The sequence below is a fragment of the Leptonotus elevatus genome, chromosome 10, assembly GCF_054856555.1.
Source record: "Leptonotus elevatus isolate MCC_2025b chromosome 10, RoL_Lele_1.0, whole genome shotgun sequence".
Classification (NCBI taxonomy): domain Eukaryota; kingdom Metazoa; phylum Chordata; class Actinopteri; order Syngnathiformes; family Syngnathidae; genus Leptonotus; species Leptonotus elevatus.
In genome coordinates, this window is record NC_141248.1 from 565,835 (window position 1) to 587,754 (window position 21,920).

Below are 21,920 nucleotides of genomic sequence, written 5' to 3' on the forward strand. Positions count from 1 at the left end.
CACAAAAGAAAAAAAAAACTGTGTCAAAATTATATATGCATGAAATACATGTTTTCACAAAAAAAGCTTGTTTTCTCAGACTTTTTTTTCTCCAAAGTACGAGATTTCACTCAAACCAACCTATTTTCTACTGCAGATTACGGAAAAGCAGAATAAGGTAGAAAGACACTTTTTCATATTGAACTTTGGAATAGATCTATCTGCAAAAAGGTTTGTATTACAGTTGCAACAATTACCCTCGTCCCTGCCATCTTTTTTTCTTCTTTTTCTCTCCCCTCTGTTGGAATGTGTGTGCGTGTCCCTGCGTGGATTAACCCCTTGGTTTACAAACCGCCACTGAGGACCTCGCCACAAAATTCAGTCGTGCGCTCATCGACTCCTCCAGCCCAGGCTACGGGGAAACCACCACCTGTGTGCCAACTCGGAAGCGTGGATTATAGTTTTGTGCTTTTCTTCAACTGAGGGAACAAACCTTCCAGTCTCTCTCCCCGTGCGTTGGAACCAACCCGTAAATTGCGCTTTTATTGCAAATCTGACCACATATCACGTGTGCAACTGTTTGTTCCATAACATAAAGATCTGGCAAGTCAAATCTTCCGCCTCTGAACCTCGATGCTCTTTTTGTTCCATTCACATTTTAAATGACCTTTTTATCTTCGTTTCATTATGTTGCATGCTTTCTTTTCATCTTATTATCTTCATTTCCGTTTATTGATAGTTAGGTTAGGCTGTGCTTTACACTGTATGTTGTGAGATTGGTAAATGAATGCATGCTCTAGAAATCCCACCCCGTCTGAATCATCTGTGTGTTTGAGTGGATTATTAATTCTCTTACTAATTAAAAAAACTCCGGAATTCTAACTTGTGGCGACTTCAGATTATGAACATAGGATTTTTGGTCGTTGTTTGCTCCTAAACCACAGCAAAATCAAATGTTGTGCTCCTAGCGGTGACTGCAGGAATTACAATTTTCGCTCAGTACCGTTTAATTTACTAGTCCGTCCTAACAGCAAACCAGTTATTACTTCACTACCACAGATATATACCTTTTTAACATTATTTCATAATTGCCCAGCATGACTTCATCTTTTACCTATGCATATTAATGATTAGTAATGAATATTTCTTAATCATGAGTTAATCATTAGTAAATATTTGCAAGCTATTAGTTAATAATTCTCAAATAGTTGCAAATTATTAGTTCATCATGAATTCATATAAAAGCTCATCATGACTTCATCTTTTGTTAATGCGTTTACAAGTTAGTAGCTAACAATTTATAAATTATTTATTCCAAGTCTTTTAATATTTAAAATATATTAGTTTCATGACTTCATCTTTAACTAATGTATTACAAATGATTAATTAACAATCATTATAAAGAATAGGTATTTTTCAACAGTGATTCAAATTCGGTTTCACTGACTGCTACAGTTTTCATGTTGGTGATTTGCTTTGCATGTTCTTGCAATATGGACAGTTCAACTTATTTCTGAATTTTAAAACAAAGAGTCTCTGAAAATAAGGGTTGAAATTATAAGCATTGCATATTTTGCATGTTTGAGTGACATTCATATATATTTATATTAGGGGTTCACAAATTCCACGGTTCGGTTCGGTTTTGTGCTCACGGTTTTCGGTTCAGTTCGGTATGCAGTTTTAGAAAAAAATAATTTTTGTCTTGGAGTAAAAACTGAAAGTGTATATTATTCACAGCTAATTTTTATTATTATTATTATCATTAAGGACCGAACGAAGCGCACACGGACCGAGCCAAAACTATTTAACCGATCCGGCTTAACGGTTTTCAAAAACCGTTCCAGCCCTAATTTATATATTTTCAAGTGAAAAACTAAATGTGTGTCACTACTAAAACCTTTGGCCACAACTATCTATGTCAATGAGCATTAAATGAAATGAAAACAAAAGAGAAGCATGTCTACAAGAAAGGTACATGCACAGTCCCTACCCTCACTCACCCCCACTTTCGTCTTCTGTGGCTGAATCTCACCACCGGTCTTAACTGTGGATTCTCTTGGTCAGGATCATGGAAAGGCACTAAGCGACCGGTATTACTAGTGAAACATTGATAACAATCACGAGGGTAACCTTGAGAAGGTAATAACCTGCCTGGAATATTGTGTCCATACAATGGACAGAATCAACAGGTTGAGAGCTCCAGTCATCTCGTAATTGTTGCAGACTTTTTAGTTGCTATTCTGGGTCTTTGACGTTTAAAATCACAGTGAAATGTTTCAAATCACAGTGAAATGTTCACACGTTGAATCATTGAAGTGTATTATGTGTATTAGTACTAGGTGCTCCTAGTAGCCCATGGACTATGTGTTTATTTTGGGCCTTACCATAATCTGAGTCTTTAAAGCATGCATCCATGTGATCCTGGTCATCATAGTCAAGACTCTCAATACTGCTGCTCCTCCGGGGTTTCTTCAAGATGTGTTTAGTAGACTGCTTGCTGTTGCTGCTGCGACCAATGCCAACTCCTCTGCTGGCCTTCTTACTAGTCAGTGAACTTTGCATTTGCCATATGTTCTTTGTCTGACTATTACTGCTGCTCCACTGTTGCTGCAAGTTGTCTGATGACGACAGGTTGGCCATAGACAGCATGCCCTGAATGGCCTCCTGTGTGCTGGGAGATGCAGGTGGCTGACTGTGAATGTCAATAAGAAACAGACAACAACAGAGCCATTACAGAACAGTCATACCTCTGGCAGGGATGAGAAATTGTGAAAAATATTTCAGACAGCCTTTGAACTCCATGTAAATATCAAAAACTTCTGTCATTGAGCACTATTATAATTTTGCATCATGTATGAGTATACTAAACTGTAAGGACAAAAACTGTAAGTTTGAATGAAATTAGCTCATTTTTCGAACTGCAAGTCACTCTTTTTTCATAGAGTGGCTGGTCCTGTATTTATTAAAGGGATACTTGACTCATTAAGCCATTTTCAGCAGTAAAAAGTTAGTATTTTGTCCAAAATGAATTTGATAACATTTATTATTTTGTATACAATTAATACCTTTAAAAACTATTTTGTCCTCTTGCTGTCGACTGAAGATGACATCACCTGTGCTGAGGAAGTAGATAACGACCAATCATGGCCCACTTGTTTTCTGGGTTTGGTCAGCAAACTGAGCCATGATTGGTCATTACCCACTTCCTCAGCACAGGGGATGTCATCTTCAGTCGACAGCAAGTGGACAAAATAGTTTTTAAAGGTATTAATTCTACATGAAATATAATGTAGTTCTCAAATTTACTCTGGACAAAATATTAACTTTTTACTGCTGAAAATGGCTCAATGAGTCAAGTATCCCTTTAAAATTTGAGCTTGGCACCCAAAATTCCTATAACCTAATCATGTTGACTGAAGTACTTTTGGTGCATTACCGCCAGCGGGAAGAAGGTGGTGGTAATGCATCAGAGGTATTTGACAATTGCCAAAAGAGCATCGAAGAAATGAAAAAATAAGAACAATTTAAGAAGTAGAAGAAGAAAAAGATGTAGGAGTCTGTGTTTCCATTCCATTCATTCAGGAGTAGTGGACCACCATTCCTAAATCATAGTCGCCATTCCAAACATTAAAACAGTTGTAGGGGATGGGAGGGGAGTGCAACACCGAACTTTACATCACATGGGTCGTGAACAATACAACCAGACATCATTGGGAACTTCGTGAATGGCCAGTTTGTTTTCATCAGCCTACCCTCTCCACCCATCAACAAATATTAATCTGCACGTCGCCGTTTGCTGTACACAGTAGACATGGTGTTGAATGAGAACAGTAGGCTGATTGTGGGGTCAAAATGACATCAGTCACCGCTTTGCCAGAACATGTCCCAATTTGTTCTCAAGGAAAGATGATGTCAAAGGAAATCCATATTAAAACAAAAGGGGTGGGTTATCATCCTTAGGCACATGGCCCAAAGAGGCGGGGCCGGTGAGGTAATAAGAAAGCGCATATATGGTGGTGGGCTGGACTGGTAACATGCCCATATTTGGCACAAGTGACGGTGGCCGGAAGTATGATATCATCTTTTGGCCCAAAAGGGGCGGGGCTTAATGTGTGACGTTACACCCATCAAAATGTTGACAGAATTAAGTGCTTGAGTGATTGTGTACACTTTGATAGACGTCTGGCTGCAACCATGTCATAGCGGAGTGTATCCAACTTTGCACAGCAAAAGGGTGAAAAATTAAGAAATGTCTGGACTGTGGAGAGAAAACAACTTGTTAAACTGAAGCGAAAACGAATTACGGTACACTATGCCTTTCATCAACCAGAAATGACATCAGGAGCTTAGCTGTTCATCCCACCTTTTATTATAAATCACAAATACGGCTACTGTGGGCTAAATAGGACAATAGCAGCCTGAGACGAAAAGTACACACAACCGAAGGTCCTCACTTACGTCAGCACATTCAACTCATTCCCCCCCCCCCCCCATTAAGTCATATGATGCATTCAAAGACACTCAGAAATAGCAATGCTTAGCAAAACGGAACATAACGTGTATCAAACAACCTATACCCATAACCCAATTAATTAATTATTACAGTATATTAATATATATTAAAAAAACAGAAAAGTAGTGTTATTTGTTTGTTTTCACAATTGAGCTTTGAATTTAGATTTTTTACTTTTGAGGTCTGCACAATCACTATTCTCAAGATTACAGTAGAGTCGATCTTTCTTTCTTTTTTTATCCCATTTAACTTTGCTTCTAGACAAGAAAATACAGTTTGCTGCTTTTAACAATGTAAGTTTAAGAAATAAAAATTGTAGTATATATAAAAAGTGAAAAACAAGTGTTCTTTTCACTATATTGTCATATTTTGTTTGTTTAATAAAACCCTTGCTTTATGTCCCTAGAATTAACTTGCACAAAAAACAAAAAAAAAATTTGGTTATTTGCTCCTCAAATGAAATCATTGATTCGCAAAACAAAAAATAAAGTTCAAACCTTGTGCGCACTTGACTTCCCCCGTCAACGAACAACACAAATTGTAATCACTGAATGCCACCCCTCTCCCCACAACCCCAATTATCTCCCCTACGACAGGAAATAAGATTATGGGTGTTTTATTCGTCAACCGCAAACAGGGGCAAATTTCTTCCGGATTGCCGGCCTTAGCAAGTTTTCTGGGTGAAACCCTGACTGGAGTGTATAGTCGATGAGGAATGTCCTATTTGTAATAGGTTGACAGAAGAAGGTGTTCAGTTATTTTAGAGAACAGCTTTTAAAAGCTATCTGTACAAAATTGTGCCCGTTAACCTTTAAATTGAATGATCTGTAGACTATGGGGGGGGGGCAATTTTTTCATCCCAAGGTGCCTTCAACAGTTAAAAGGGATGAGAATTTGTCCTCTCTCCTACTCCCTGCTTTACTCACTGCTCCACGGCCGGGATGCTCTGGATTTATCCACTGTTCCTGATGGGGGTTTCCCGCTTGTGTGATTGATTTTGCAATATTATATTAAGGTTCTTTTTAAAATAAATATATATATTTTTTACAAAACACATACTTGTACAAACCTTGTGTATATTTATGTGCGACCTCCCCAAAAGCGTGAGTCCGACTGTGTCAAGAGCTACAAGCCAAAGGGTGAAATTCATGTCTCAATGTCCATTCTGAGAATACAGAACCATGTCTCAATGTCCATTCTGAGAATACAGAACCAACTCTGACACATTAGTTCAGCAACTGCAAGATTACCATCATGTGCAGAGTTGATCATTTAAAATTGCGATGTCTAAATTACCTCTAACTAGCTAACTCTAAAATCTCAAGTCAGTCATCCAATTATTTTTAAGCCCAGACTCAAGCATCATTCTCATGTTTTAGAATTTTGTTTTATCTCCTTAATTCGCATTTCACTTTTCTGACTGTTCTGTCTCTATCTGTATGGTACCTGTATTATTTTAACCATGAATTGTATCTGTATGAGTAGTGTGGAAATAAATATTTATGAATATGATTTATTGTGTTGCATGGAATAATTAAACCAAAGCCTTAGCATGGTCAAGAACATTATGAAATAAAGTGGCTATTTGATGGCATCCTATTATACTTGGAGATATGCACAAATCTTAATAGTAGACATTCAGCCGTCTGTTCGTGAGACCATAAATGGAATGCTCACATTCCACTCATGATCTCTATATTAAGAACTAGAGATTGTACTTCAAAGTCATCAAGACAGGGCTGTCCAGTGTCCATTAAGCCCACTATTTATTTTCGATTTTCATAGAACCACTGGCACAATGGATAAGGCAAAATAACAAGATCACAGGTATGAAAGTGCCAGCGGGTGAACAAAAACTGGCATTGATTGCTGATGATGTTCTTGTTTATCTTTCTAATCCAACTAATTCACTACCCGAGTTGATGTCCGTATTAGAGGAATATGGGTCATACTGGCGTTATAAATTAAATGTTCAAAAAACACAGGTTATTAATATTAACTATAATCCTCCCCAGCATCTGCTAACATATGAATTGGATTGGAATAAGAAGTTTGTCAAAATGTGGGTATTTTTTTTACCTATTGATTTATCAAAATTAGAATAACCTAACTATATGTTAGATACAGATAATCATTTTATAATTAATGCATTACAGACATGGAAGGGTTTAATAAATAAATAAAATAAAATAAAGAAGGCAGAGAGGTTAAAGTGGTTTGCCTACGACCCTGAATTTCCACCCAGCAAACATAATAGGTTCAAAAGTTGGTCTTCAAATGGTCTTACAATGTATGCCACATTTTTCAAAAATAATTAAAGAATGAATATACTTTACAAAATCATGATTATTTCAGATATGTACAAATAAGAGATTTTTTGGGGAAATAAAAAAATCAACGATGAAACAACATATGGAGACGAAATTATGGCAAGTTTTTCCAAAGTTTACGAAAATGGCATTTACCAAAAAACTATTTTGAGGTTATATCTTCCTTTTCAGAAATGAAAAGAAGACCATGCTTTTGTCATAAAAGAAAGGTAGGAATCAGAGGGCAATTTTGAAATTACAACAAAGAATAAGACAGTCTCTGAAGACAGCAATGGAAGACAACATTTTCACCTCATTCAGTTGGAAGAACTTGACGTGTTTGTTTTGTACTCCCAAACAGAAAAGTACATTTTCTGCTCAGACTGACTGCTGAAGGTATGTGGAAATTCTGTGGCAAATAATGTTCATGTTTTTTTGGATTGTCCCTATCTGACACCATTTTGGCATGATATTCATGACTTATTGGAGAAGGTATTTAAGTGCAAAATTCAATTTGACTTTAAAACTATATCTTAGAGACTTAGGACAACTCAAGTGGGTGGGTAGAAGAACGTAACGAATATTGCCCGTCACCCTAAAACATTTTTCATTTGCCTTTTTAAACACTTGCACAGCCTCAACCCTGTGCGTTGTCAAACCAACTGGAGACAGTTCAACAAGGAAAAACTCTTTGAATTTCCCTCCAGCAGGGAATGGATTTCGTTTTTACAACCCACAGGAAACACCACTCAGCGCCTACCGAGACCTGAAAGCCTGTTTAGCAAGCAAACTAGCGATAAGACTGCTTATCAGTCCCCAGACCATCTTTTATGGTCTGGTCTATCCACAGGAATCAGCCATGTGTTTTTGGAAACAACACCCCTTGGAAGTTATACGGTACAACAGTGCCCACCAGCGGTCAATATCGGTATTATCCTCAATAATCCTGCCGCTCCTAATTAATCTGAAGTCTACATAATTCGGGACATAAACACACTCTATGTACTTGACTGACATCTAGTGACTTCTGTTGTTTATCTTTGTAAACAACCTGTATGTCTATCTCAAATGGATGATGTGTGTGTAACTTCTGCAGCCATCTAAATTTAGCTAATTAGTAAACTTAGCGGATTCAATAACTTTATGATCGTGGTAATGTTTGAAATGTGTTCAGAATGATGAATGAAGGATCTGGCTTGTCAATTCTGATCAAAATGATCAAATGCTATCCCAAAAGCTTGGTCTCAGTAGACCAAGTCTGCTTCAAGCACACGGAAGAGGCAGGACTACTGCCCGACCCCCTGGGACACAGTTTAAAAGTCAGCGCGCAAAGTTACTTCCCCCTCTTCTTTGCCTCTCTTCTTCTTTGCTCTTTCTCTCCCGTGCACTTGAACCAGTCCGTAAGTGCGCCTTCATTGAAATCTGGCTGTGACTGATATATGCGTGTGTTAAATAAATACATTTGTTGTCTAGAAATTAAATTTCTGCTGAATCATTTGTGTTTACTGAGTGGATTAGTAATTCTCTTATTAAAGCAAAGAACTCCATGATTAACTAAAGTAGCAACTTCAGATTATGAATTCTTGATAATAGGATTTTTATCGTGTTGCTCCTACAAACAGACAAAGTCAATGTGGTGGCCCCAGACGTTGCTGAGGAAATTACAACTCCCCTCAGTACCGTCTAAATTTCTCATAAGACATTACGGCAACCCAAATAATCGCTACAAGAAAAATAATTATTGAGAATTTTGTTGTTATCGTATGAGAATGGGGGTAAGGAATGGTTGAAGAGAGATATACCAACAATAAATGAATGGATTGATATAGTGTGTAGTATATAATATGGAGAGAGTTTCAGCTAGATTAAGATGTAAAATTCCCCCAAATTGTTGTATTTGCGATTTGAAAATTACATTCTATTACATTGCCATGCCAATTTGAATATTAATTCATATTTCATTCATTTTTATTTTTGTTTCAGGCAATAACAAAGCACAAGGTCAATGTCAGGTTCCACAAGTAGAAAAACTAAAACAAAAAAGAGAGAGCAAAAGATAGTCCAATGGACTATATGCCACAGAGGAGGCGGGACTTCTGGCTTCCGGGTTTTCACCCAGCAACTTTGTTTTCGTTTCCGGTTTGCGACGTGTGGGCCACGTCCCAGTACTTGCGCTTCCGCCTTTGTGCCCCTCGGTTGCGCGTTCCCGTCGACGGGTGCGAGGCTGCGAGTGTGTAGTGTCTGTCTCAGTGTCCGAAGCATTTCAGATGAGTGGGAGCGCGTGGTTGGGGGGTGCAGGGGTGGGGTGCGAGTGTTGGAACGCGGCCAGCAGTGACCGGAAAAGGCGCTGATGTGTAAAACCTGGAAGTCGGAAGTCCGTGGCATCTACCCCATAGGAGTGTTTTAATTATTACTCAGAAGAATTTATTTTCAATCACACTTTCAATTGGCGCACCATCAATATTTATTTGTAATCCAGGATCTATTTTTCGATTACCAAACAGGATCGCTTTAGTTTTGCTTATATTTAAGCATAATTTATTTTTGTCCATCCATTTTTTTCAATATGCATAGTTTGTGGTTCATTGTAGTTATGAGCTCATTATAAATTATCACTACTATGAAAAATATTGGTATCATCAGCAAAAAGAATACATTTTATTACTTGGGATACATTACAGATATCATGAATATACAAATTAAAGAGTTTTAGCCCCAGCATAGACCCTTGGGGGACCCCACAAGAAATAATAAATAATAATAAATTGATATCTTAAATGAAATGTGGACAAAAAAAATTATTTCTCAAGAAAGACCTAGCTTTGTTTGAATTCGATGTTTTAATAGATTTTTGTTTGTTTTTGTTTGTCTGTTTTGGGTATGCCGTTTTTTTTTTTTGTTTTTTTTTTTTGTTATTTGGGGTTGTTTCTGTAAAAAAAAGAAGAAGTAACCGTTAATATAGGATATATATACAGTAGCCTTCTAGCGAAGTTAGGAACTCAAGTGTAAAAGGTGCACAAGTTTACAAAGACAGCAAGTAAAGTAGCAGGAAAAAAACTAAAGAAAACCAACTGAGGTATGCCTACCTGTTGGTGCTGTAGTCAATTCCACCCACTTGCTTGCTGGCCTGCAGTAGGTCAAGAATACCTGCCACATTGCCACTTTTATTATTTATTTTTGTGTTTAAGGTGCAGCATTTACCCTCGGGCTTGGTGTTTGTGTCTATATGTAGAGTTTCTTCATCTGATGAATCAGCAATCTGATTCTAGAAAAACAAAAACAAATACTAAGTAAACAGACACTCAAAACAAATATTGTGAAACTGCAATTTACAAACTTAATTGGCTCTGTGAGCACGGTTGTAACTTGAAAAGTTCATAAATTGAGGTAAAGGAAATGCAATTAAGATGGTCCTTTTTATTTTTTTAAATTTAAACCAGCATGTGGTTATAAAGAAATATAATGCAATATAGAAATAAATGAAAACTACAGAGCCCCTGTGGTGCCAGGGTATGATTTTTTTTTAAATCTAATCCGTACCCACAGTTTACTAATCTGTACCCAAAATTTAGTAATCTGTACCCACAGTTTGGTAATCTGTTCCCACAGTTTGGTAATCTGTTCCCACAGTTTAGTAATCTGTTCCCACAGTTGATTTATTCATGTGTTCTTTATTTCTTATTGACAAGCTAAACTGTGGGTACAGATTGCTAAACTGTGGATACAGATTAGTAAACTGTGGGTACAGATTAGGGTACACTATTATACATAAATAAAACACTTAGAAAATCAGCTCTTCCATTGAAAAACAGTCTTCTTCAATAATAACATGGAGAAAATGATGTCTGTTTCTTTTCTCTTTGGTTGATTTTGGCATTACAATCCAGGGAAATGTGTCTTTTCTATTTAAAATGTTAATTCGCTACACATTTCTTTTTACCGTTTTTATAATTTCTTGATTGCCTCACTCACGTTATCACCAGCGGTGGCTTTCTCATTTGTCTGTCTAATAAAAAGCAAAACAACAGATACGTAGCCTGGTTACAAACTACTCCCCTTAGCAATTCCCCTTTACTTTTGAGCTCCTGTGACTGTTTGGCGCTTAATTGACGTGTTTGGCAAAAGTGACAAAACATTGACAGTGCCTCTGGATTGGCAGACCGGGGTGGTAGTCCCCTTTTTAAAGGGTGTACTCTAACTATTGAGGGATCTCACTTCTCAGCCTTCCTGGTAAGGTCTATTCAGGGGTGCAGGAGAGGAGGGTCCGTAGGGAAGTCAAATTTCGGATTCAGGAGAAGCAGTGTGATTTTTGTCCCAGCCGTGGAACAGTGGACCAGCTCTATACCCTCAGCAGTGTTCTCAAGGGTGCATGGGAGTTCGCCGAACTAGTTGACATGTGCTTTGTGGACGTGGAGAAGGCGTTCGACCGTGTCGTTCGGGGACTCCTGTGCTCCGGGAGTACGGGGTACCAAGCCCCCTGATACAGGCTATTTAGTCCCTTTACGACCAGTGTCAAACTTTGGTCTGCATTGCCGGCAGTAAATCAGATTTGTTCCCAGTGAGGATTGGACTCCGCCAAGGTTGCCCTTTGTCACCAATTATGTTCATAACCTTTATGGACAGAATTTCTTGGCGCAGTTGAAGCATTGAGGGGGTCCAGTTTGGTGGCCTCAGCATTGCATCTCTGGTTTTTGCAGATGATGTGGTGTTCTTGACTTTTTCAAGCCGTGATCTCCAACTCTCATTGTAGCGGAGCCTTTCCCAAGTGGAGGAGTTCAGTTGGTGCAGCGTCTGCTGTGTTGCAGACTCTGTATCGGTCTGCTGTGGTGAAGAAGGAGCTGAGCCGAAAGGCGAAGCTCTTGATTTACCGGTTAATCTAAATTCCTACTCTCATCTATGGTCACGAGCTGTGGTTTGTGACCTAAAGAACAAGATCCCGAATACAAGCGGCCAAAATGAGTTTCCTTCGCAAGGTGTCAGGGCTCTCCCTTAGAGATTAGGGTGAGAAGCTCGGTCATCCGGGAGAGAGTCAGAGTAGAGTCGCTGCTCCTCCACGTTGAGAGGAGCCAACTGAGGTGGCTCGGGCATCTGGTTTGGATGCCTCCCTGGAGAGGTGTTATGAACATGTCCCACCTGCGGGAAGCCCCGGGGACGACCCAGGGCACGCTAGAAAGACTATGTCTCTCGGCTGGCCTGAGAACGGCGTGCGATCCCGCTGGAGAAACTAGATTAAGTGGCTGGGGAGAAGGAATTTTGGGCTTCCCTGCTAAAGCTGCTGCCCCCAGGACCCGAACACCGATAACCGGTAGAAAATGGATGGATGGACGGATGTCCTCAGATTACCTTTATTTCCAAAGCCCTTAACTTCAAATGTATGATGTGCTTAATATTAATTAAGACGACTAAATTACAGTGGAACCTCAGAGTTCGCACGTCTCGGAATTTGGGGGAGGAGAGGTTACAATTATTTAATGGAGCGCAATGTACAATAATTGTAAACATATGTGGATATCATCCTTAACCCGTACCTTATTTTTTTTTTTAGTACATTTGGAACCAACTGATCGAGCCTGAAAGCCAATTTTCAAACATTGTCTAATTGGTTAACAATAGCTCAACTTCCAAGTTGATTAAGGTGAGCAAATGCATATCTTCATTGATATCATAATGTTTAGAGGAGGGCGCATTAATGAATTTTGAGCATCCGTCATTTTGCAATCGTCAACAGCCAGGACACCCTTCGTCATCGTCAATCTGTCAATATTTCAAACCGAACGGCATTGTAATTGTCAATCCGTCATTCGTCATTCCATCAGCGAAATGGGCGTCCGCGCCAAGGTATCCGTCGTTGACGGACTCTCCGTCAATATTGACAGAATGCTCATTTTTTTCAAACCTAACCTTAACATCAGCCTTGTATGGAACTCCTCCGTTAGGCATTACTGACACTAGGGCTGGGCAATAAATTAAATTAATTCAATACATCGGCAAAAATCGAATCGTTGAAAATTTGCTAAATCGTGAAATCGAGTTTTGTCTTCTGGATTATTAAAAGCTGCTGTTCTTATGTTCTGTTACATCCAAATGTTTTTGTGAGTTGTAATTTTGGATGGGTGGTGTATAAGGCATGTTTACAGTAGCTACCAACTACTTAATTGTGGCATTTAAGTACAAACTATAAAGGTTAAGTTTATGTTAAAACAAATTTAGAATCAGTACACATTATTGTTGTCTGAACACTTTGCACATGAATTATTTTTGAATAAATGAAACCTTTAAATAAATGTTTCTTGGGTTTATTAGATTAAGATCGATTAAAATCGTAAACGTCCGGAATGACTGCAACAATCGAGAGGAGGTGTCTGGGGGCTTGAGGGCGGCTGGGGCTGGGGTGGATGGGGGCGCGTGGGTCGTGGGGGCAGCGGGGGCTGTGGACCGGTGGGGTGCCTGGCGGGCCTGCAGTGCCCCGTCCTGCTGCAATGGGTTGGGGGCGCGGGCCATGTTGGGGTGGGGGGCGCTCCTGCTCCTGGGTTTGCTCTCCGGCCGGTGGCCCTGGCGGGGCCCGGGGTTCGTCCTTTGGCGCTGCCACGGCCTGGGGGGCCCTGAGGTGTTGCGCTTGCTCTGTCCTGGCAGGGGTCGACGGCTCCCCTCTTTGGTGGAGATTTTCATGCATGCCAGATCCACCACACCAGCATCTATCGAAACTCAGACACAATCTGCTTCTTCCTCAGGTCATTGAATCAGTGGAGGCTGGTGTCTGTGGATCTCACTCTGCTTCGTTTGTCCTTCCTTCCTTTCCTCAGTCTCTCCTTTGGTCTCTTGAGGTCTTGAGGAATTTAGATGTTTCTGGGGTTGGTGAAGAACTCTGGTTGGTGGCCCGGTGGGTGGTGTCTGGTCGGTGCTGGATTTCACTTTCCTTTGTTTTCTTTGGTCCTTCCTCGGGTCTCCTGACGGCGGTGTTCGGTTTAGGTGAACGGTATGGGATTTTTTTATAGGTTTTTGGTGAACTAACGAATACACACACACTCGCACGCACACATATTCACCCACATACAAAAAATAATAAGAATTTAAAAAAAAGAGCAATGATGATGACATTACCGAATGAACTATACTGAGCTCTTTAAAAAAAAAGAAAAAAAAGAGAGAAATGCAAAATACAACCCGATTACACTGTGAAAAACACCATGACGCGAAGTGAATGCTAATGTTAAACATTCTGCGGCTAACCAGGATGTTGGCGCTCATGAGAAGCCTGTTAGCCCAAACACAATTCTAAAAGAAATACGTGATTTTAGGCAAGACAACACGCGGCAAACTTACAAAAATGAGCACAAAAAAAGGACCAAGCAGAAGAATGAATTGCAGAGAGTCCGTCTTCTCCCACTGAATCGAATTATGCTGGAAGGTACACGCTTCACCATCATTAAGGTGCTGGTGACCATATTTAAAATAGCGAAAGCTTGTGGCCAAAATGTAGAGAGCATTACAGACCACGTCGGATATATTCAAATGATTAATTTGAACCCAATTAACTCTTTGACTGCCAGACGTTTTCAGAAAAGGGATGCTGTGAGTGCCAGCCGATTTAAGCATTTTGACTGATCTTTCAAGGTCCACAGAAAAATTTCTGTTTGGACTATGGAAACATACATACATACTACCAAATGAAAGATTGAACTTTCATCTTTCATCAGAAAAAAAAAGTTTGTTTCTACCTTATTCCGTTCTTTAGTAATCAACAATAGAAAATGGTTAGTTTGACCCAAATGCGCTTGTTTTGGACCAAAATACGGAGAAATCAAGCTTTTAGTGAAACGATATTATTTCATGCACTCTAGTGAATTTTACACTTCTTTTTGTCCATGAATGATGCCACAAAGACCTAAATAGTGCTTTACTTCTATAAAACACTACCACCAAGAATGAAAAAGTGTTTTTTGATAGCAAAATACGTTTATTTACATTCAACAGTGTAACAATTTGACAACAATTTGGCAAACTATTTACAAATGTGTGCAACTGTGGTACTATTTACAATTATGTGGATGTTTCAACGACAGTTTTTCTTTTTGTGAAACACTCCCCTGCGTGCAAGGAGACGCAACAGGATTTGCACAACAGATTAGTTTCACTGCGATTGCCTCTTCGCGTGCAGAAGCTACACTTTCTTGCAGGCCGTTTTTTTCCGGGGAATAGCAAGTATATACTGCAGTGTGTGTTGCCATCAAGTCTAATATCAGGATCATGCTACGTTACGGTGGTGTTACGTCTGGCTTCCTCATGTCCTTCGGTTCCTATACCGGGTGGTAAGAGATGTTCTGATCCATCTTATCCACTCCATTCATGGTGGTATCGTAGTCCAGAACCAGTGTCTTCTCCGTGATCAGACTGTACCCGCTCCTCCGATGAATATGCATCCATCACCCGATCGAATGTCCGCTTGAGCAGCTCCGCGTTTTCCGGCATTAGCAGCGCTAGCCGGTGAGGCTTACTACGTGATCATAACGGTCGCGTCAAGGCTTCCAACTTTGGCGCCAAGCTCGGAGTCATCATCATCGTCGACATCAATGCGCTTTTTAGTATTGATCGATGCTTTCCGTCTTTGAAAAAAATGCTCAAGCGTGAGCTGCTTGCAACCGGTCGCCATTGTTGCTTCATCAGCCATTGTTGCATCATCAGCCATTGTCCCCTCAACACTCTAGCTCCGCCTCACGTTTTCTACTGACGCCCACGGTGGGCGGCCCACCCAATCTTGTCCAAAGAGAGTCATCGCTGCCATCTAGGGGCCAAAACGAGTCATTATACTAACTAGATCTGCTTGATACTTTCAGCACAGCTGCCCAAGGCTTTCCTCCACCCGTTTCCAAAAAAAAACAAAAAAAAACATAGTGAACGTATTTTAACGTCCTCGGCGCCCCTCCATAGGTTTTTACTAAACGTTATATAACGTTTATGGCGGTCAAAGAGTTAATCTCTTTGTTCACGTCATGTCCTCTTCCTCTTCCAACTGAACATTTTTATTTTTTTGCTATATTTGACTCGTGGGTTCGGACTTCAAACTCATCGTGCGACAGGCTTTACGTTCATGAAAAATTGCACAAGAAACAAAAATAACATCAATTATTAATTTATATATTTACTGTTTAACTTTGTGTTGTTCACTGCATAGAACTTCGCTTCACACTTTGTTTTTGTAACATACATTTATGTGTATTAATTATACTTGAGTAATTGTAAAATGTTACACCTTTATTTTTTACTATTCCTCTCTGGCTTGTTTGTTTGAAATTTTATTTGTCAATTTTTATATAATGAAAAGTAACTGTTACATTGATTTTTAAAAATATTTTACTGTTAAATAAACAATGATGAACATTTATTACCACCCAATAAATAAACATACAATCAAAACAAATGTAAAAAAAAAAAAAAAAAGAAGAGAGAGAGAGAGAGAGAGAAAGCTAGAGTACAAAAGTACAGAAAATTGGTACCCTTGAGTATCAGTATCAATTCCCAGGTACCGATAATTAGAACAGAACCAGTTCAAACTTGAAAAGTACCCATCCCCATTCATGAAAACAGAGCGGCCCAAGATGTTGCTCTGCCCATTGGAAAAAAATAAAAAGTCAACTAATGATGTTGGAGGTCTACCGTGAAAATTTAGAAAATGTTAATTTAATTAAGTTTTCAGCAGGAAAAGAGTTAAAGCAGTGACTTGCTTGCTTGTATTTATTCGCATAACAACACAGTACAGTATTAAGTTACTACGATTTGTTGTAGCAGCTAGAAAAAAGATGATTTCTAGAATGTGATTGAATCCGCTTGCTCTCCTGTGTGAGAGTGGTGGTTTGGGACCATTTCTGAAATATATCAAATGGAGAAATTGACCTCCTACCTGTGAACACGAAAAGCTGAGTTTGATCAAATTTGAACCAAATGGAGAGACTTTTTTACCCTGACGTATCGATTTCCAAACCTAATTATGATTGTAAAATAACCCATTTTCTCGATTTGTATGTTAACTCTTTTTTTGTCACAGACGAGAAGTCTCGTCACGTGACATAATTAGGTATTCTACCGGTGATGAGAATTCTCGTGAATTACGTTTTTTATTTTTTTTTCGTCATCAAAAGTCCAATATGCGGTCCGTGCGGGCGGGGGCATTAAAGCTTGATTTATGCTTGATGCACCCGCGAGGTCCGCACGGCTCGTGAGAGTAGACGTACGTGAATCTGCAAATTTGTTTTGAGTAACAGTTGTGACTATATTTGACTTTAATTTAATACCACTTGAAACATGAACTATAAAGATGTGGTGGTGATATTAGTAAATTAGCCATGCAGATAGCTCATTTATTATGCACGGCAATGACGTGACATCATCGTTGGGAGAAGAAAAAAACGAGAGGTCCCCAGAGATGAGGCGCTCGAACAGGCTCGGCTCATTTTCACAAAATATTATTTCTACCTTCTCCTGCATCACTTCTCTGTAAATATGAGATGGTAAAAATATGAGCCCTGACGAAAGACTTCTAAAAGTCTGTTGCCCTGACACGCTGGACCATACGTATTTACTTCCGCAAACACAGCGTTGTGAGTGATGTATCTTCTTCTGCGCATGCGGGTCACAACAGACAGACTTAGGTCACAATTAATATGTAATGTGAACGCTTACTCAAAAAAATCAGATTTCACCCAAAAATCGGAATTGAGCATTAAGACCTGCAGTGTGAACCTAGTCATAAAGCATTTTTTTAGACTTTGCTTCCCTACTGGCATCGTACCAAACAAAGCCAAACTTTGCCTCATTCTGGATAGTAGATTAAGATGATTCAACTCCACACTTCAGTGCAACAATGCCTCGGAACAGATACCAAATAATTTGGAGGTTCTTTTACTTCAATAATAATGAGACAGTGGATAAAGCTGGCAAATTGGACAATGTCCGCCCCGTGTTGGATCATCTCAAGAAATTCAAAGAATTATTTAAACCTGGGCAGAACATTTGTATTGATAAGGGAATGATGCTGTGGCGGGGGCACTTCAAAGTTTATAACCCACAGAAGCCAGTCAAACATGGCATCAAATCATACATCCTGTGTGACTCAGCAACAGGTTATTGCTACAATATGCAGCCCTATGTTGGAGAAGCTGGTGCCCTGTCAGACACCATTTTCAACTTGCTTGATCGTCTCCCAGGAAATGGTCACACACTCTATATGGATAATTTTTTATAATTCCATAGAGCTGTGTGACCGTTTACTGGGAGAACGCATCTATGTTTTGTTTTGTTTTATTCATTTTTTCCTTTCGGACACATTATTACAGGTTACATCGATCACATAATATCATTTGCATTGACATCCGAAAGAAGGGCTGACAGGTAGACCATGGCTTATTAGTAACCCGTCCCCATCGATTCTTACTATACGCATCAGTCATATACATTGATTATGATAGTCATTGATTCATATCGTTGTCAGTCCTAGACTTAAGTCTGCACACTCCTCGCTCAGTTCATCTTGAGTAATGTCTGTGTGTAAGTTGCAGCTAGTACCAATCATTTGGAATTGGTAAATTGGTTCCCGGATGCCACCAACAGGCCCACCCAACCAGGCAAGCAGCCAAGGCGAGCGCATGCTTGTTCACCAGTAGCATCTTTGCTGACCTTGGATCAGCTTTCACACATTTTATGGCTTCCAGAAGAGTAGATCGGCTTGCATTCTGCCCATTGCGCCCACAGCAATGTTCAATCCATTCTGGTCAGTTCAGCCACCACTGTTGCCAGCATCCGATGATGCTTAGATCTTGATACTCCTGAGCGCTCACCAAGGCCAGCCCACCCGGCAGAGTAGCCCCCGTTAGCCGCATCACAGAACCATGTTCACCAACCCCATTGTAACTATTTACAGCAGATACATTGCAGCCACAATACAACCTTATCACATCAGCCTTGCATGTTACAACAAATGTCCAAACAGAAAAAGAGCCAGACAATGTTTACATTCTTACAGAAACAGCAATACATGTTATCAATGCAGGTGTATAGGAGGATCCTGTGTGACGTATTGTTTATGTTTCGCGCGTTGCATCACGAGAAACTGTGTGGCAAGAAACATGTTTTACATGGAGTTCGATGGTTTTGCACATTTGGAGGAGGATAAAGACAAGAAGATGGTTAATTCTTGTTGTATCATCAATTGTACGGCACGATAATAACGTTTTTTTTATCGCATTCCCACCGAAAGGGGCCGCGAAAAATGAAAGAAATGGCTGTGAGCCGGGAGGGTATAACTTGACGATCAAAGCCTGGATTACGACTGATATGGACGGGTTTGTGAGGCTCACTTTATTGCCGGTAAGTATTTGTGACAAATATTTGTTATTTGGAGAGGATTTAAATAAATAATAAATTGAGTTTGTGCATTATAAAGTCCGTCATATTGTTTTGCGGTCTTATTCAGGTGTTCCAAAGCGCGATCAACAACCACCCTGACTTGTTCCTCGTCTTGAAATGGACTATCCTGGATCGGTAAATGAGAAGGCTAAAGAAAAAGCCGTCCAGCGTTACGAACGGAGGATCAAAAGGCAACGAGTATCAGAATTGTGTTATGGATTCCTATAAATGAGACAAAATATATTTTTGTGCCTAATTTTTCACTTGAGTGTCCACATTTGTTTATCTTATCCGAATAAATATTGCATTCTGCATCTGTGTTTTGATACCTGCCGACCTCACTTGTGTACGCAGTAGCTATAGTTGTTAAGCCCTATCCTGATTAAAGGTGCTACAATGCTAGTATGCTAATGCTACGTAACATGACTGCATATTTGTCCAAGAATGGATTTGAAAATAATAATTGTGTAAGCTGTGATATTTAGTTGTTAACTAGAGACCAGATACATTTCACTGTACTAAAGTCACTGAATTTCCCAAAATAAATAAAGAATAAGGTGTGCTGCTTGTTGACATAATTCCCCCATGGAACTTATGATTGCTGAGTGTGTTGGGGGGATGGTTTTGGAGTGATGTACTTCCACAAACTTAACTGTAATGCTTCCCTTTGGCACCACAAAGAACACTTCAATGAAGAATAATTACCCAGCTTTGCACAGGACTTTGTATTAAATAAGAGTAAATGTCTCCAAAGCAGATGTGTGGCCAGGAAACAGGTGAGTCGGACCACATTTTGTCATCATCCCACGTCTCATATTGCCCTTCAATAGTTTCAGTTTTGTCACAATACATACATTAAGCTTCTCCGTAAATCTCCTCCGCCCTTCGGCCGTTAAAGTGCTTAACTAGCTGCAATTTCACCCGCTAACTTTCTTCGTGTATGGTGTTTCTATACAGTCCGCCATGTTTTCTGCCACACAGCCATCCGCGCATGCGCTAAAAAAATTCAACAACGGATCCTCCTATAAACAAGAGTTAGCCTTGGCAGTGTCAGCAAGTAATCATATGCTATATTTACATTATTCAAATCATGACAGCTCCAAAATTGGGTAAATTAGTAATATGCTCCAATTCTTTCATTTGGGTACAATTTAATGATGTGAGTTACTGATAGCAATTATTGTCTCTCAAACTCCGCCAATTCTTCCACTCTTTTTACGATCCGCATTTTCTTCTGAGAAAATGAGTCTTCTTTTGTTTGGATGAAGATCCAACAGTCTTTTGCCCATGTGTTCTCGATAAATCCATTCTTTCCCAATTGTCGCGCCCTTCTGGTGATGTCCGCATTTCGTTTTGTGAGATTTTCATTGACGTAGACATGTTTACTTTAAAGCTTGTAGCTATCTCTCAAAAGAGCAATCTTTTTCTTCCTGTCAACAAACCTGATCAGAACTGCCGGTGGTCATGTCCCCCCAGTTGGAAGCAAAAAGCACATCTGGATGTGCGCTGGATCCATAATTAATCCCAAATCTCTGAGTTGAGTTGTCACTTGCTGTTTGACAAGCTCGTTCGCTGAAGCTTGGTCAGAATCAACTGCACATGTGCTGGCCGCAGCTCTTGGCCGAGGGCCGCGACACGGTTTGATCTGGATACCTGTAACTATCACATTGTTGATTTGAAGATTCTGTTCCAAATCATCCACTTTTTGTTCCAAGGTGACAATGCGTCGATCTTTTTCTTGTGTCTCTTTGCTCAACTGCTGAATTTCCTGCAGAAGTGGCTCAATGCTTTTTTCATTTCAAGTATTTCGGTGACCATTTCTTTGAGTTTTGCAAGAAAATATTTTATCTCTTCAATTTCGTCAGCTCTTTTTCCGCCAGGCATATTGCAACAATGTAGTTAAAAATCCCAATGTCAACAAAATAGAAGTCACGAGTGAGTGCAGGAGCAAGTACAGATGCGTCCTTCCTCGACAGATGCGTCCTTGATGTTGTTGTTGTATGTGGAACCCTAAGGGCAAACAAAGGTGAACCTCCAGAAATTGCTAAGGCAACAAAAGATCAGCCTGGGGTTTGGGGGAACATTGGTCCGGCACAACAGAAAAGTGACGGTCTTGGCGTGACACAACAACCTGCCATCCCGATGAAATGCAGACTGTGCTGGTGTGACAGAAGGCACAAAAAAAAGGTGGCCATGCAAAAGCCAGTCTGTGTTGTTGCCTACAACAAGTTCATGAATGGGGTAGACAGACTGGACCAGAATACGTCGTACCCTTCAATGTGAAAAACATTCAATTGGGCCCAAACATTTGTGGCATACCTTTTCCGGGTAACAATGTTCAATGCTTATATCATTTTCCGTGCCAGAAACCCTGGAGAACGATTGTCACTTTTGCAATTCATTCAGAAGGTGGAGAAGGTCTGGACACGAGTGCCCGTTGTGATCAGGGAGGAGGAGAACAATGAAGGTGAGACCCTGGAAGAAATCCGTGCAAACGCCAGGTCACCACGCAATGACCCAGACAGCAGGTTGGATGGAGGTACGGCAAAGCACAAACTCGTGTCTCTTAAGCCCACAAAATCGAAGGCAAAGCCTACCCGACGATGTCGGGTTTGCATGCCGATTCATGTACGTCTCCCGAGCCGTGCGGACCTCACGGATGCGTCGAGCACAATGCGCCCGCCCGCGCGGAGCGCATGTTGGACTGTTGATGACGTCGA

The 21,920-nt window shown here is 40.0% G+C and overlaps 1 protein-coding gene across 2 annotated transcripts in view; it reads right to left on the reverse strand.

The window, feature by feature from the left end:
• Positions 1 to 21,920, reverse strand: part of phf2 (PHD finger protein 2) — a 128,940-nt gene that overhangs the window by 18,955 nt on the left and 88,065 nt on the right. For both annotated transcript variants that reach the window (XM_086088000.1, XM_086087999.1), the window contains 2 exons: positions 9,888 to 10,066; positions 2,364 to 2,671 (listed from right to left, as the gene is read on the reverse strand). In XM_086088000.1, coding sequence (XP_085944126.1) covers positions 2,364 to 2,671; positions 9,888 to 10,066 — 487 coding nt within the window. The remainder of the gene's footprint in view (positions 1 to 2,363; positions 2,672 to 9,887; positions 10,067 to 21,920) is intronic.